Source organism: Bos mutus, chromosome 13, assembly GCF_027580195.1.
Source record: "Bos mutus isolate GX-2022 chromosome 13, NWIPB_WYAK_1.1, whole genome shotgun sequence".
Taxonomy (NCBI): domain Eukaryota; kingdom Metazoa; phylum Chordata; class Mammalia; order Artiodactyla; family Bovidae; genus Bos; species Bos mutus.
This window is the reverse complement of record NC_091629.1, coordinates 56977095-56991885: the sequence shown is the minus strand read 5'-3', so window position 1 is coordinate 56991885 and position 14791 is coordinate 56977095. Positions and strand designations below refer to the sequence as shown.

Below are 14791 nucleotides of genomic sequence, written 5' to 3'. Positions count from 1 at the left end.
ACCGTGTCGAATACCTCCTTGATTTCTCTGCAGCCCTGGAAGATCCTTGGGAGGCGAGGGCTCTCGTCGGAGCTCTGGAGATGTCGCAGCAAGTCCAATTCGGGCGTAGAGGGGGCTCTCGCCAATCGCTCAGACGGGGTCCACTGCCGTGAAGATTCCCCCCATCATGGCCTCACCCGGAGGAATCCCGCAGCCTTGTCAATTCCAGGCACCAAACACCAGGAGACCCGCAGAAGTGGAGGCGGCTGGCCGGTGAAGCACGCCCACTCGCTCACCTGACCAAGCTGAAGAAGCAGGCAAGCCCCAAAATCCCATCCCCAGCGAACCCTTCGCGGAGGGAGGAGTCAGGGAAGAGAATAACAGGAAATGACGTCAGGCGCACGTGTTTCACGAGGGGCTGGCGCCAGGCTTTTGAGACGCGCGGCCACGACCTCGCGCCTGCGCAGCCGCTGCCCTCCCCCGTCGCCGATTCCCCGAGATGGGAGGAGAATGAGAAGGGGGCGGGGCGCGTGCCTGGGTGACGCAGGCGCAGTGCGACTTCGGAGGCGCTGGTCGTCCCTCCGCGGATTTGGATCCGGGTCAGTCAGGCGCCGCGATCCGGGAAAGACGTTCTAAACTGACCGGACTGGCTTCCCGGAGCGCCCCTGCTGCGAGAAGGTGAGTACCCTGACGTGACGCGGACGCGCCGCGTCACCGCGTCTGGGCCTCCCGGCCCGGCCTGGCCACGGGCGGCTTCCTCTGGCCCTCCCGCCGCACGTCGAGCCGCGTCGCCCGCCGACGCTGGCCGCCTGGGCCGGGCCGTCCGGGCCGGGCCTGCGCCTCTCCGCGCCCCCTCGGCCACTGCGGCCTGGCCCTGCCAGAGGCTCTTCTCTCTCGCCCCTTCCCGCCTCCGCGGCCCCCGCGCCGTGCCTCCGCCCTCTCCCGCCGGTCCATAGCTTCCCCTTTTCGCCCTCCTCGGCCGCCCTTTGCCCCTTCCCGCCCTTTCTCGCTGGTTCCCGAGCCCCAGTCTCGTTGGCTGCCTCTTCGGCTCTGTTCCCGCCTCCTTCTGGATCCCTCACCCCTTTGGCCCGACGCAGGCCTCTCATCTTGGCCGGGGGAGTATCCTCAAGGGGAAACTTTGCAGCGGGAGAGCCCGGGCGGGTTCGGGCGCCAGACAGATCCCCACTTTCCGAACCGCCGCCCCCCCCGGCCCTGACCTTTCCCCACCCCATCTTGTTTAACCTCGACCGACCCAGTTTCTGGGTGAAAAGAATTAACTTTGTGCTCTAGCAAAGCACAAAGCTCTTTTACACCGAGGGTGTAGAAGTTGAGTGGGTAGAGAGAGACATGAACGTGTTTTGTTTCGGGGGCCGATTGTTGCAACTTCGTCTTGTTCGCGTCTTCCAGAGTTGCTGGACAGGATTTTCTTTTCCCGGACTCCATGCTTCCTGCTGGGCTGGGAAATTTTCTAAAAGCTTTATTTAACATTGTGATGACACGCTTACGCGCGGATCCTTTATTGATCGTTCTCAGGTCTTTTCAGGGTCCGGGAAATTTGGACCTAGGCTTGTGGTTGTTAGGTGGGCTTGGTTAAAATTGCAAGATATAAATAATATTGTGAGACTTACTCTTCGTTTGAAGTCAGAGAAAAGTCAGGAATTTGCCCTTTTGATGGATGAACTTAGAAGAATTTTGTGTTTTTGTTTTGTTTTGGTTTTTTGAAAGGTTAAGGGAAACTCCGAATCCCCGTGTGATTTGACTTAAAGTAACTTTAAAAGTTTGACCTTTGCGGGGATTGTTCAATTTCAAGAAGATAGTGCAGTAAAAATCGGCAAGAACGCCTCCCATAAACTTAATGAAGATAAATCAAGTGTAAGATCCCCGGAGTTGGTTGTGCAGCTCTTGATTTGAGTGAATGGGAAGAGGGAGGAGCATGGTAAAGCCTTTTAAAGTTACAGACACGCTACTGTTTAGCTGTTAAGGTCATACCTGAGATTCACCTTTGCTCTGGGTTAATTTAACTGAGGGAAAAGACGAGTAATCAAAATGCTCGAAGTCTGAAAATAGTTTAAATGGAACTTCATTCCTAGAGTTTTAGTCGGTAGCCAGTCTTATTCTGGCCTGTTTTGGTTTGTAAATGATGGCTCTTTTAGTGTGCCAGTAAGAATGTTAGTGGAGTTTGTATTAACATCTGGAGGTCACTTACAGTATATAAATTAGCCCTGTATAATTAAAAGTTCCATATCTGAGTGCAAAACATCTTAGCACAGTGTTAGGGCAGGAGTGGGGTTCATAGTCCTGAGTTCACACCTACATGCCTGAGCATCCGTACTAGTGCTAAAAGCACAGCGTAGGGAGTCTGTCAGTATTTGCGGAAGGAATGGATTCCTGCCTGTAGAATTCAGCAGTGCATGTGTAGATGTGATGTGTGCTGATTTCTAGAGAGGCCCGGAGAGGGATTGTGTGGGGTCCAGAGGAGTGGGGAGACTGGCTCATATGATGTTCCTCTGTGAGGGCCAGCGTTTGGTCATAAAGTAATTGAGGAAAACTAATAAAAACTTTATTTTAGTTCTGCCAGCAGGAGGAATTTGTTTACAGCCTACAGACAGCACCGTTTTAGATGCTGTGGAGCTTCAAAAATAAGAGAATATCTGGTCTTTGGCCATCCCTCTCCCCAGGTATAAATATATATATAGAGAGAGAAGACGTTATTGTGTATCTGGGAGAGGATCCTCCTCTAAATCTAGAACTGAATTAGTAGCCAGTGAAATACGGAATTGATACTGTTTCCTCACAGTGATGTACTGGTTAAATAAACCAGCAAAAATATCTGTGGGGAGTGTATTTCAATATTTTAAGAAGTTGAGGTGAAAACTAGATAAATTCTTTTGAGACTGTTTTCAGTGTTCTCAGAGAAGTCTGCCTAAAATACCTTCTACACATAAATAAAACAAATAGTCTTGATTACTTGCTTCCTAATTCTGTCTCTGGTACTGCGTGGTTACATTAACAAACATATTATGACACTCTGACCTTTAGAATATTAGAGGTCTCACAATAACATCAAACCCACCCCTGAGAAATGAGCAGATATAAAATCAAAGAGGCTCCAAGGATCCAGGCACTATTCACTGGGAGAGTGCCCAGGGCGGGGTGGGGGTGGGGGGGATGGGGTAGCAGGTTAGAAATAGAGAAGGTGAAGTGAATGCTTAAAAAATTCCTCATTTTCTTATTTTTTTGTTTTACTTTTTTCTTTCTGATTTCCAGTAATATGTTTATAGAAACCATTTTCATTCTGGATTTGGTATCAGGAAATTTTTTACCCTAAAAGTAAAAAAAATGGAGAGATTAGAGTCAATGAATTGATTAACTTCTCTATTGTATCTCTTGTTGTTTTGGTTGGTCTGGGCCCCCCCCGCCGCCCCTCCCCCCCACCTTTTTAGTTTAAATATAAAACTCAGGGTGGGGGAAATGGAGAACTTTGGTTAATCAAGCTAGTTGATTAGGTAGAGATCATTTAAAGGCATATCTGTAGAACAATTTTAGTTTTTTTCCTTTATTTCCTGTCTCTTCAGCTACCTTTAAGATTTTGAGTTACAAGTGTAGTTCATCTATTTTTGTGAGAGAGCATTAGAAGCTAAAGAAAGCAAAGGTATCAACCTTATAGATAGTGTGTGGAGTAGTCAGTATCATTGAAACAAGTTTGTAATCCTGCCTTGACAGTGGTAACAACTTGATATCTATCTGTATGATTATTAGGATGAGTATAAATACTCATATCTGCGTCAGGATTGCTTTAGAGAAATGCTGTCATGTGTCATGTAGTTATTCTTACCTGAAATGTTTAGAGTTAGATGAGACAAATACTCAGTAGTGGGTTTTTTTGTTGTTCAAAAATTTTTGTTGAAGTATATATAGTTGATTTATAATATTGTATTAGTTTCAAATACACAGGAAAGTGAATGTTTGCATATACATATATACACTTTTTAAGTAGCATTTTAAAGGTCAGAATCTTGTAGACTAAGCTTTTCCCTTTTATTTCCAATGCAATGATCATCTTTTCTGTAGGTTTCTAGACTTCTACAACTGGAAGGATTTCCCTTCCTGTTAAAAGTATACAGAAACACAGATTTTAGGTAATGTGATCTAATTTCCAAAACTGTGAAACAAGATGTTGTCTTCAAGTATTTGGACAGTTTAAATACCATCATAATAAACACATGTTTTCTGTATCATTTCATTTGTCTCCTCTTAAGAAATAAAACCTGCAGTTTCCTAATCATTGAAACTTCCTTTTAGAAATAGAAGTTTGCACTCTATCCCACTAAGAAGCAATGGTAGTATCAGGAATACAGATTTTAACCTGTTTTCACTTTGCTCATTTAATTTTTCTTTTCTTTTTTTTTTAGTATTAACGGGAACATCCATAATAGTGTAAAAACTTTCACAATGAAATCGGAAGCCAAGGATGGAGAGGAGGAGAGTCTACAAACTGCTTTCAAGAAACTAAGAGTGGATGCATCAGGGTAATTAAATATGAAGTATATTATTGGGGAATTGTTTACTAGATTTAAGTAGACATTTCCTCAGGGGAGCTCTTTCTCTTCTAAAGTTTCTTTTTATTTGTAGGAAGTATAAATGTTAATAGTGTGATATTTTACCAAATTCTGTATAACATTGTTATAAAAGAAACTCTTCTGTTAAATTTTGAGAAGTAGCTGCTCATTTGTATTCCAAGGTTGGGAATTATCCTTAACTTTAGTAGAGTACGGCTTTCCCTGCCCCCTGCCTCTTTTTAATCACACATTAGCAGTCAGTGTCCCATCAGAGAGTTCCTCCTACACCTCTAGGGAATCACAGTATTTTTCACTGAAAGTGAGTTGGTTCAATAGGAATCTCTGCAGACATTGTCAATTTCATGGGCTCTGATCGCTGAGCCTATCACTATGGAAACCTCTATTCATTAGGGTTCTGTCACTGAGATCAATAGTCTTGGACCCTTTGGTCAAACTAATTAGAGCACCTGCAGACCAGCTGCTGTCTGAATGTTAATATTTTCACCCTTTGCAAAATGTTCTATGCAGGACTCTTTTCATCCCCATTCTTTGCCCCAGGCCAGAAGATATCTTAAATTTTAATGGATATAACAATATTTCATTTCATGAACGGAAACCCAACTCAGCAAGGAGCAGTAATGACTGTTAAAATTTATTACTTATTTTACTATGCCCTCAATACTGAAGTACTCTGTACATATCATCTAATCCTCACTACCAACTTAGAAGATAGACAGTACAGAGTATACTGTATAGTTTACAGAGGAGCTACAGATGAATTGTCTTATAAAAGGTCACATTGGTAAGACGTGGTAGAGCCAGAATTTGAACCCAGATAATTTTTCTCCAGAACCTCTGCTCTTAACCATTTTTGTGAAGACAACATGAAGAAACACATTCAGTGCCTGGCGCATAGTAAAATTAAATAGATGTTAGTTGTTACAGCTGCCTGCCTATTGCTAATCCTGTTTTTGACCTATCAAATGAGAAAATTTATACTCATAGATTTGCACAGCAGCTGTTACAGGTGCTGACATTGTTTCCATGATACAGCAAGTAAGTAGCTTCTAGTGATTTTGCCAATATGATCATCTTGCCATTAGAATTGATTAGTACTTGCTATTTTGGGAAGCAGAAACAAAGCAGAGAAACACATAGTTCCAGACTCTAGTCATAGTGTAATTTTCTGTGATTTCTGGTATAGACTATGCAAATCTATGCAATTTTTTAATCAGGAAAATACTTACAAATGCACAGGTATATGTAAATCCCTTAGTGTATAAATTTACTTAACTCTTGATACACAGACTTCTTTCCTGGTATTTTCATTGGAACATAAAATTAAGCTATTTCTGTGCCCCTAAAAATTACTTGGAACATAAAATCTTTTAAAATACTCTGTACAGTTTACGGTCCGATACTGTGTATTTGTAGCCTGCAGTCTACTGTGTGTGAAATTATAAAGAGGAGGAGCAGTGGAGAGCATTTCAGAAAACCAAGTAAGAGTGCAAGGGGTGAGTCATTACTGTGACTAGGCAGAATAAGACTTGTGTAGTGTGTCATGCAGTTCTAGTTGGTTGTTTGGAATTGTTGCTGATTTACAAATGGAACATGTGAGGTAGTGACTCATAGGCTAACCAAGCCTTGCCAAGGAATTCAGCATGATCCTGTTGAACAGGTTTTGGTTCCTAATGGTATTTGTCTTATCAGGATAGAGTCTATATATTTAATTGCAAAACAATATAGTTCTTTTTTTCAGACTATATATATATATGTTTAGCATAATACATGCTTATTTATAAATCATAAAATGGATAAAAAAGTAAAAGTCACACCTTACCATTACCACTGTTAGTATCTAAATCATCTGTAATATCACTGTTTTTACACAGTTGAAATCATAATATATGTACAGGTATTCATCCATGCTGTTTTCCCTTAATATTATAAGCATTCTCCCATGTCATTAAAGTTCTTTGTACTCTTAATTTTTAATAAATTCCTAATATCCCATTGTGTACCAGACACCACTAATTTTATATAGTATAGTATTTTCTGTTATTAGACATTTAGTTATTGCCAGCTTTTAAATTATGTTTCAGTGAGTGAGCATCTTGTTACTTAGTAGACTGTCTCTTTCTATAGGATACTACAGTGCTGCAGCATGTGTAGTAGGAGCCCTGTGTGTGTGTGTATATTGAAAAGGTCCAGAAGAATTTGATGTTAAATGTTAATGTTGATTTCTGGATTGTGAAATTAGAGTTGATTCTTTTCTCTTTTAAATTTTTTCATCTTCTTTACTGAGAACCCACGTTACTTGTGTAGTTTTAAACTGTAGAGATTTAACTGAATAATATTTCAGGTTTATTGGTTGTAAAAATCAGAATATTTTTGTATAAGTTGTATACTATTTGAAAAAGGATTCATTTAGATTGAGTCTCCCAGAGTTAGATTGAGTCTCCTAAAGTTTATCCTCCTGAACTTAGTCTCCACAGCTCTGGTTTGCCCACATAAAGTAAGCGGTCAGTGTCATTAGCATTCTCCCTGGACATACGGCCGATCTGCCCCAGATAAACAGTCTATTTATATCCCGCTGCTGGTTATACTTAAGAATCATTCTTTGGCTTACAGTTTTGCAACTGTGAGCTCTTAGGGATCCTCCAAATTTGGTTTTGAAGAACAGTTTACAGTGAAAGCTGAGCAATTCTTGAGAAAAGCAAACTGAAAAGGCAATAAAGGTATTAACACAAGTCGCATTTGGGTTGGTGAGAGCAGTGTGTTCTTCTTGCGTGGTTTTCTAAGCAGTAAACTCTGTTCTTGTCTTCAGGTCCATAGCATCTCTGTCTGTTGGAGAAGGCGCAAGTGTCAGAGCGTCAGTCAGAGCAGCAGTAGAGGATGCCAAGCCTAAGTCCGCATGTGCGTCTAAAGACAGTTGGCATGGGTAAGAACTTCTCACTGCACATGGTTTTTATCCCAGCACCTTAACGTGGTACTGGATTTTCTTTGCTGAAAATTCAGAAGAGAATGTCTTATGATACAGAACCCAAGATGCACCAATTAAAGAAGAGTCTTTCTTCTCATTGTGAATTTGCTGAGACTTGCTGTCTGGCCTGGTTCGTAGTCAGTTTTTATAAATGTTCTATGTGTGTTTGAGAAGAATGGCTCTCCTCTAATCATTTTTAGGTTTTATAAATGTCCATTAAAGTAAGCTTTTAAATGTCTTATTTATAGGATCTTTTTTCAAATAATTTTGTTGGTGTTGTTAGCTTGGCCTATTAATAATTGAGGGGCTTGTTGAAGTCTCCCCCAGTGGAGTACATTCGTTTATTTTCCCTGTAAGTTCTATGTCTTTGCTTTATCGTTTTGAAGCCGTTTTGTTTATAGCCTAGGTTCATGCCAGTTTAGAATGTTTTCTTCCTGATGAATTGAGACTTTTACTGTATTTAGTGACCTTCTTAATCCCCCATAATGGCTTTTGTCTTAAAGTCTGTTTTGTCTGGAGTTAAACTTACATTTATTTTGATTATTGATATATTTGGATTTGTTCTGCTCTTTTATGCTGTTTGTCCGGTTTTTTCATTTTTATTTCTTTTGTTCCCACCTTCCCTGTCCTCCCCATTTGAAAAATTGTTTGAAATGTGTTTGTTTTTCTCCATACCAGTTTTCCTTTCATTGGTTTGGAAATTACGTACTTTGTTTCTCTTAGCCCTCCTCCTCAGAACTGTTTTGCTCCAGTCCCCTCCCAATGGATGGCCTGGTACTTTAGTTCTGTCAGTTATTTTTGTCTCACCAGTTCAGTTTTATTTACCCTACTTCATTGTATTTAATTAGAGAGTGTTGGTTTAGATTCATCTCATGTACCCTTCCTTTACTCTCACCATTGTGGCATCAGACCTTCCGTATAGGGTCACTTTCTTCCTAAAGAAGTCTGTTATTTAGTTAAAAAGGCGCAGTGGGGGTGTTTGCTCTCTGTTAGTTGTCCATATAGAATGTTTCTCTGAAAATGTCTTTATTTCATCCTTTTTCTTGAAAGTTATCCCTGCTTTAGTGAACCTGAAATCGTGGTCCTAGGTGGCAGTTGTTTTCTCTTAGCACTTGAAGGTATTGTCTTCTGGCTTCCATGTTGTTGTTGAAAAGCCTACTTTCAGACTTAATTTTTCTTCTTTTGGCAATAATCCATCTAGTCTCTAGCTGGTTTTAAGATGTTCCTGTTGTTTTTGGTTTTCTCCAATTAGTTGTCCTGCTTGTGTGCTTCTTGTGTTTGTATTCTCTTGCATCAGTTCAGAAAATTGCTCGGCCATTATCTCTTTCAAGTTTGCTTGGCAATTTTGAACTTTTTTCTCTTTGCACAATTCTTATTAAATATTTTTTATAAAAATTACATAATGTGCCTGATAATTCCCAGTATCTGAAAACTTGAGAGTGTCTAAATCTGTTGTTCAGCTGTTTGCAGTGATAGAAATGAATTCTAAATCTGTCATTCTGTTGAACGAGTGATTATTTGTAGCATTAGCTACCCCCCCCCCCGCCCTGCCCCGTGGTGGTACTGAAACTGCCTTGTTCAGAGCATGGAGCCCAGCATTGAGGTTTTTCTAAGTTGTCTGTGCAGGGTGCTTCCCCAAACCACTGGTCAGAGGTTCCTAAGACAAGGGTTGGGACAGGGCAGACAGGTCTTCTGCACCAAATGTTTGGTCTGAGAAACGTGACTTAAAACTACCCTTCACCTCTCCTATAGTAAGGGGGTGTTGGAGTTTTTGAGATGCACAGGCTCGGGCAGCTTGACAATGGAGGTGGGCACACGTCTTTGTGGAGAACTTATTTCCACTCATTCACCAGAGAGGTGGCAATTTCCCAACCATCTTAAAAGATCTCTTTAGAAGAACACTGTATCCCAACATCCTCTTGTGTGTTTTTTCCTCTTAGGTCTACAAGGAAGTCTTCACGAGGAGCAGTGAGAACCCAGCGTCGCCGCCGTTCCAAGTCTCCTGTCCTTCATCCTCCAAAGTTCATACATTGCAGTACAATAGCTTCTTCCAGCAGCCAGCTCAAGCACAAAAGCCAGACTGACTCCCCTGATGGCAGCAGTGGGCTGGGAATTTCAACCCCTAAAGAGTTCAATGCAGGAGAATGCTCATCTTCTCTCGATACTAATCACACAGGGGCGGTTGCTGAGCCTTTGAGAACTTCGGTTCCAAGGCTCCCATCAGAGAGTAAGGAGGAAGATTCCTCTGATGCTCCCCAAGTCTCCCAAGCAAGTCTCCAGGCCAATGATCTCTCTGACTTTCAATCGGTTTCCAAGCTAAACCTGGGCAAGCCATGTGTATGCATAGGCAAGGAGTGCCAGTGTAAGAGGTGGCATGACATGGAGGTATATTCCTTTTCAGGCCTGCAGAATGTCCCCCCCTTGGCCCCAGAACGAAGATCCACACTTGAGGACTACTCTCAGTCGCTTCACACGAGAACTCTGTCTGGCTCTCCCCGTTCCTGTTCTGAGCAGGCTCGTGTCTACGTGGATGACGTGACCATTGAGGACCTGTCGGGCTACATGGAATATTACTTGTATATCCCCAAGAAAATGTCCCACATGGCAGAAATGATGTACACCTGAGAGCAAGAAGCTCCTTACTGTGCTTTAACCAATGAAGGGTTGTCAGAGAGTTAGTTAACAGCAGACCTTGCAGCTACTTTGTGTGAGAAGACATCTCCTTCTGCTCACTGTGCTTGCAATAAAAACTTTTCTTGGCATCTCAGTCAGTTAATCTTCGTTCTTTAAACTTTCTGAGTTCTTACATACCCACCAAGGTGAGCAGATCATTTAGAAATGTCCCTGGGGGTGAACAAACGGTCATTGTTTGACTGGTAGCAGCATGTTTATGGTGAAAGCCTTTGAAAAAACAGTGCATTTTTCAGATGTGTGTTAAGATTTGGGTGCCAAGGAAAATGAAATGTGGTTTTGTAACTGGACTGAACATTTGTCATGCTGTAATTGCCAGCCCAGCGGTATTAGAAGTTACATGACAGGTTTAAACCATCTCTGATTTACCTAAGATTTATTGTGTCTTTAAAGGTTTCCTATGTTATTGTTAAGCCAGAGATCTAAGGTTTAGATTCAATATAAATAAACTGGCTGGCCTGCCCTATATTGTTTGAGAGAATCATTAACCATCACCAAGCAAACCCCTGCTGGTGCTCTTCGCCCTGAGACACATCACATAAGGTTTCTTCCGTGAGAAGCAGCTTGGAGTGGGCTGCTGCTTTGCGGGAGAGGGGTGTGATGTTGGACACTGCCATGTATCTGCTCCATCTCGCATTCTGGTATATATGGCATGTTTCAGTCACTTGCAGTATAGCTCTCATACCTCAGTTTCAAATGTTCTGGATGGATATCTCTTTGTACTGCCCTCCTACCCCAGCAGGCCCCAAAGAGAATTTTATCCATGCCGTGTCCTGTAATTAAAGGCCGACCAGGCCACAGCTCCCTCTAAAGTTTCGAACAAAAGTCTGTCCACAGTTTCCACTGGAGGAAGAACCCTCTCTTTTCTGGGTGGTTCCAAAGTGACATGCTGCCATATAAGGCAAGGGTACTAGTTTGCCATTCTCTTCTCTGATTGAATATATCCAATGAATATACTCCAGTGTTCATTGGAAGGACTGATGCTGAAGCTGAAACTCCAATACTTTGGCCACCTGATAACAAAAAACTGACTTATTGGAAAAGACCCTGATGCTGGGAAAGATCAAAGGCAGGAGGAGAGAAGGGGACAACAGAGGTTGAGATGATTGGATGGCATCACCGACTTGATAGACATGAGTTTGAGCAAGCTCCAGGAGTTGGTGATGGGACAGGGAAGCCTGGTGTGCTGGAGTCCACAGGGTTGCAAAGAGTTGGACACGACTGAGCAAGTGAACTGAATCTAGGCCATTAGGGCTTCTGGTTATAAGGGCACCTATGGCCCCTCCCCCCACCCACTCCCCAACACAGCTAGTGTTTTGCTTTACCTTTTTTACTAGAAAGAAGTGGAGTAAATTGAGCTGAACATGTTACTTGAACTAAAATAGTTCTAAGTCTGTTAAGTCTTTTAAGGTTTTAGTTTGCTTTTCAAAGCAGCAGTCCAATTATTCTGTATATTAACAGAACAGTCACAGGAGAAGGGTGAGTGAGGCCCGTTTTTTATTCAGAGTTGTTAGGAGGAGAGTCATAACTGAAAAGGACCAAGTTCCAATGGCTGAGTAACCTGTTGGAGAAATCCACACTTGGACAAAAACGGAACTCCAGATTTGCAGGAATGAGGTGTAAGATTTACATCTCAGTCAGAATCTTCCTTTAAACGTGAATCTTGGAAGTCCAAGATCACTCAAACCCAGTTGGGCCAGCTTTAATATGTGTTCCTAATTGGGACAGTTGACCATTTGTGAGTCCAACTTATGGGACCAATGTTTGTTTGTCAGATGCATCCTGGAAAACAGATTCAAATTGTGGTTTGAGGGATTTTTACTCTGATGTTTTGGAAAGTAGCATCCTGATGTGTAACTTCATTGAACATAATCTTCACTGAGTGCTGTCAACACAGTCATGCTATACCAGGTGCTGGGAATAGGACATCATATCCTTGGTGGAGAAAATGCTATGGAGAGGAGGATTAGGAGAGAGCAAGGGCTAGGGCAGTGGGAGGAGTTGCTGTTTCATTTGGGGTGGTCAGAGAAGCTTCCGTGAGGAGGTGACATCTGAGCTGAGACCTGAAGATAACGAGAGTGAGCCATGTGGATATTTGGGGGAAGAGCATTCCTGGCAGCATTCCTTGAAGCAGGCGAGGTCACAGAAGCATGGGTGACGGGCAGATCATGGAGACCCTCTTGGGTCGTTTTAAAGGCTTTGGTTTGTGAGGAGACAGGGAGCCTTTGAGGGGGTCTGGAGGACAGGAGAGACATCAGACTTGTCTTTTATAAAGACCACTGGCTGCTCTGTAGACTAAGAGGGGAGCTAGGAAAAGGAAAGGAAGGAGGCAGTCAGGAGGCTACTGCAGTGAATCAGACAATGATTTCAAGTGGCTCAGACCTTGGCAGTGCAGGAGAGAAGACCTATTCTGGAATTATTTTGAAGGTCGAGCTAAAGGGATTTACTGATGGATATAAGTGATGGATATAAGGATATGGACTTCTCAGGGGGTGCTCGTGGTAAAGAGTGAGTGAAAGTCGCTCAGTCATGTCCGACTCTTTGCAACCCCCTTGTCTGTAGCCCGCGAGGCTCCTCTGTCCATGGGGGTTCTCCAGGCAAGAATACTGGAGTGGGTTGCTGTTCCCTTCTCCAGGGGATCTTCCCAACCCAGAATCGAACTCAGGTCTCCCGCATTGCAGGCGGATCCTTTACCATCTGAGCCACCAGGGAAGTTCAGTGGTAAAGAACTCACCTGCCAATGCAGGAGACATAAGAGACATGGGTTTGATCCCTAAGTCAGGAAGATCCCCTGGAGGAGGGCATGGCAACCCATTCCAGTATTCTTGTCTGGAGAATCCCATGGACAGAAGTGCCTGGCAGACTTCAGTCCATAGGGTCTCAAAGAGTCAGACACGACAAGCAATTTAGCATGTGTGCACATAAGGTATGAAAGAAGGATTGAAATTAAGGATGATTCCCAAGGTTTAATACAGTGGGAGTTGGCTGGAGGAGCAGATTTGGGAGGAGACTTTGGGAGTTTGGTTTTGATATCATGTAGAGATGCTGAGTCGGTGGTTGGATATGCAACTGAAGATCAGGGGTGGGACAGGCTGGAGATCCAAAGTTAGGAGCCATCAGGGTGTGGGTGTTACTGAAAACTCTGCTGGCAAAGGAGATCACCTAGAGAGTAAATGTGGATTCTCAGTAAGAGGACCAAGCTCTGGGTCATTTCCAAAGTCTAGAGCTCAGGGCAATGCGGAGGAACCTGCAGAAGACTTGTGTGGGAGCAGCCAATGAGGCAGGACAGAACCGAGAGACAAGCCCTAGGAGTAGAGTGAAAAAGCATCTCAAGAAGGGGGTTGTCAGCTGCCAAATAAGAAGGAAAGATGAGGGCACGTAGTTTGGGAGGGTGCTGGGCACAAAAAGATGAGCTGGAGTGCCAGGCAGGCACTTAGGAGGTATTCTGGCTTCTTTTTTTTTTGGAATGAAGATAATCTTTGCTTCAGACAGCTCATAGGTGGGGGAAGGAGTCAGCGTGTCGGAAGGCATGTAACCCAGCCAGATAACTTGTCTGGGAAGGCGAGGCTTCTTTAACTAAGTCTTCGGTGCTGAGAAGGAACGTGAGACCCGAGTAGATTTCTGTGTGCATTCCTCTCTGTTTTGGATTTTCAGTCCCTTCCTCTCCTCCCTCCCTAGGAAGCAGTCACGCTAGAGAAATTGAGGAGACAAGGGAAGCAAGTGACTGCACCTTCTGACCCAAGAACAACACTGTGGAGTGGGAAAAACCTGCGAAAAAGAGAGAATGGGATAGCTACCTTTTAAAGCAATTTAAAATTCGTTCCAAGTTTAGTATATACGTTTCAAATGTAGAACTTGGTTTTTCTAAGAAAAATCTGTTGTAATGCACATGTGGCCACAAGGGGTCTCCCTTTCCCTGAAACTCACTGGTTTAAAGGGAGAGGCAAAGAAGTGATGGCTGGTCAGGTAAGGCCGGTACCAAATTGACCGAAAAAAATTGACCGAAACTTCTGGCTGTGCTGCACGGCCTGTGGGATCTTAGTTTCCCAACCAGGGATTGATCCCGTGCCCCCTGCGTTGGAAGCGCAGCATCTTAACTACTGGACCGCCAGAGAACGCCTCACTTAAACGGTCAAGAAATCAGTGTCCCTTTGCCAATAATATAATTTATCAGTTTGAAAAGGGGAAAACCACACAGGGTAATGTTGAATAAATACACATTGGGAAAAGTAAGGAGTGCTTCAGTGTTAAGGTACTTAATATTTAAGGGGTGATTCTTCCCTTAAGCTTCCCTGGTGGCTCAGAGGTTAACGCATCTGCCTGGAATGCGAGAGACCCAGATTCGATTCCTGGGTCGGGAAGATCCCCTGGAGAAGGAAATGGCAACCCACTTCAGAACTCTTGCTTGGAGAATCCCATGGAGGGAGGAGCCTGGTGCGGTACAGTCCATGGGGTCACAAAGAGTTGGACATGACTGAGCGACTTCACTTTCACTTTCTTCCCTTTGGTAATAATTTTATAAAGCATGATAGTGTGAAAAGCAACTTATTTTTTAAAAATTTATTGTATTTTATTCAAG

General features: G+C 43.2%; 1 protein-coding gene across 2 annotated transcripts; it reads left to right on the top strand.

Moving 5' to 3' along the window:
* The first annotated feature begins 502 nt into the window (after positions 1–502).
* OSER1 (oxidative stress responsive serine rich 1) lies at positions 503–10283 on the top strand. Of its 2 annotated transcripts, none has more exons than XM_005903194.3 (4): positions 503–657; positions 4392–4508; positions 7366–7479; positions 9462–10283. In XM_005903194.3, exons 2-4 carry the CDS (start codon positions 4432–4434, stop codon positions 10144–10146), a joined length of 876 nt encoding a protein of 291 aa, XP_005903256.1. In that variant the 5' UTR covers positions 503–657; positions 4392–4431; the 3' UTR covers positions 10147–10283. The 2 variants fall into 2 exon arrangements, with proteins under 2 accessions (XP_005903256.1, XP_070237874.1); XM_070381773.1 differs by lacking the exon at positions 503–657 and adding an exon at positions 703–2657.
* Positions 10284–14791: the final 4508 nt, after the last annotated feature.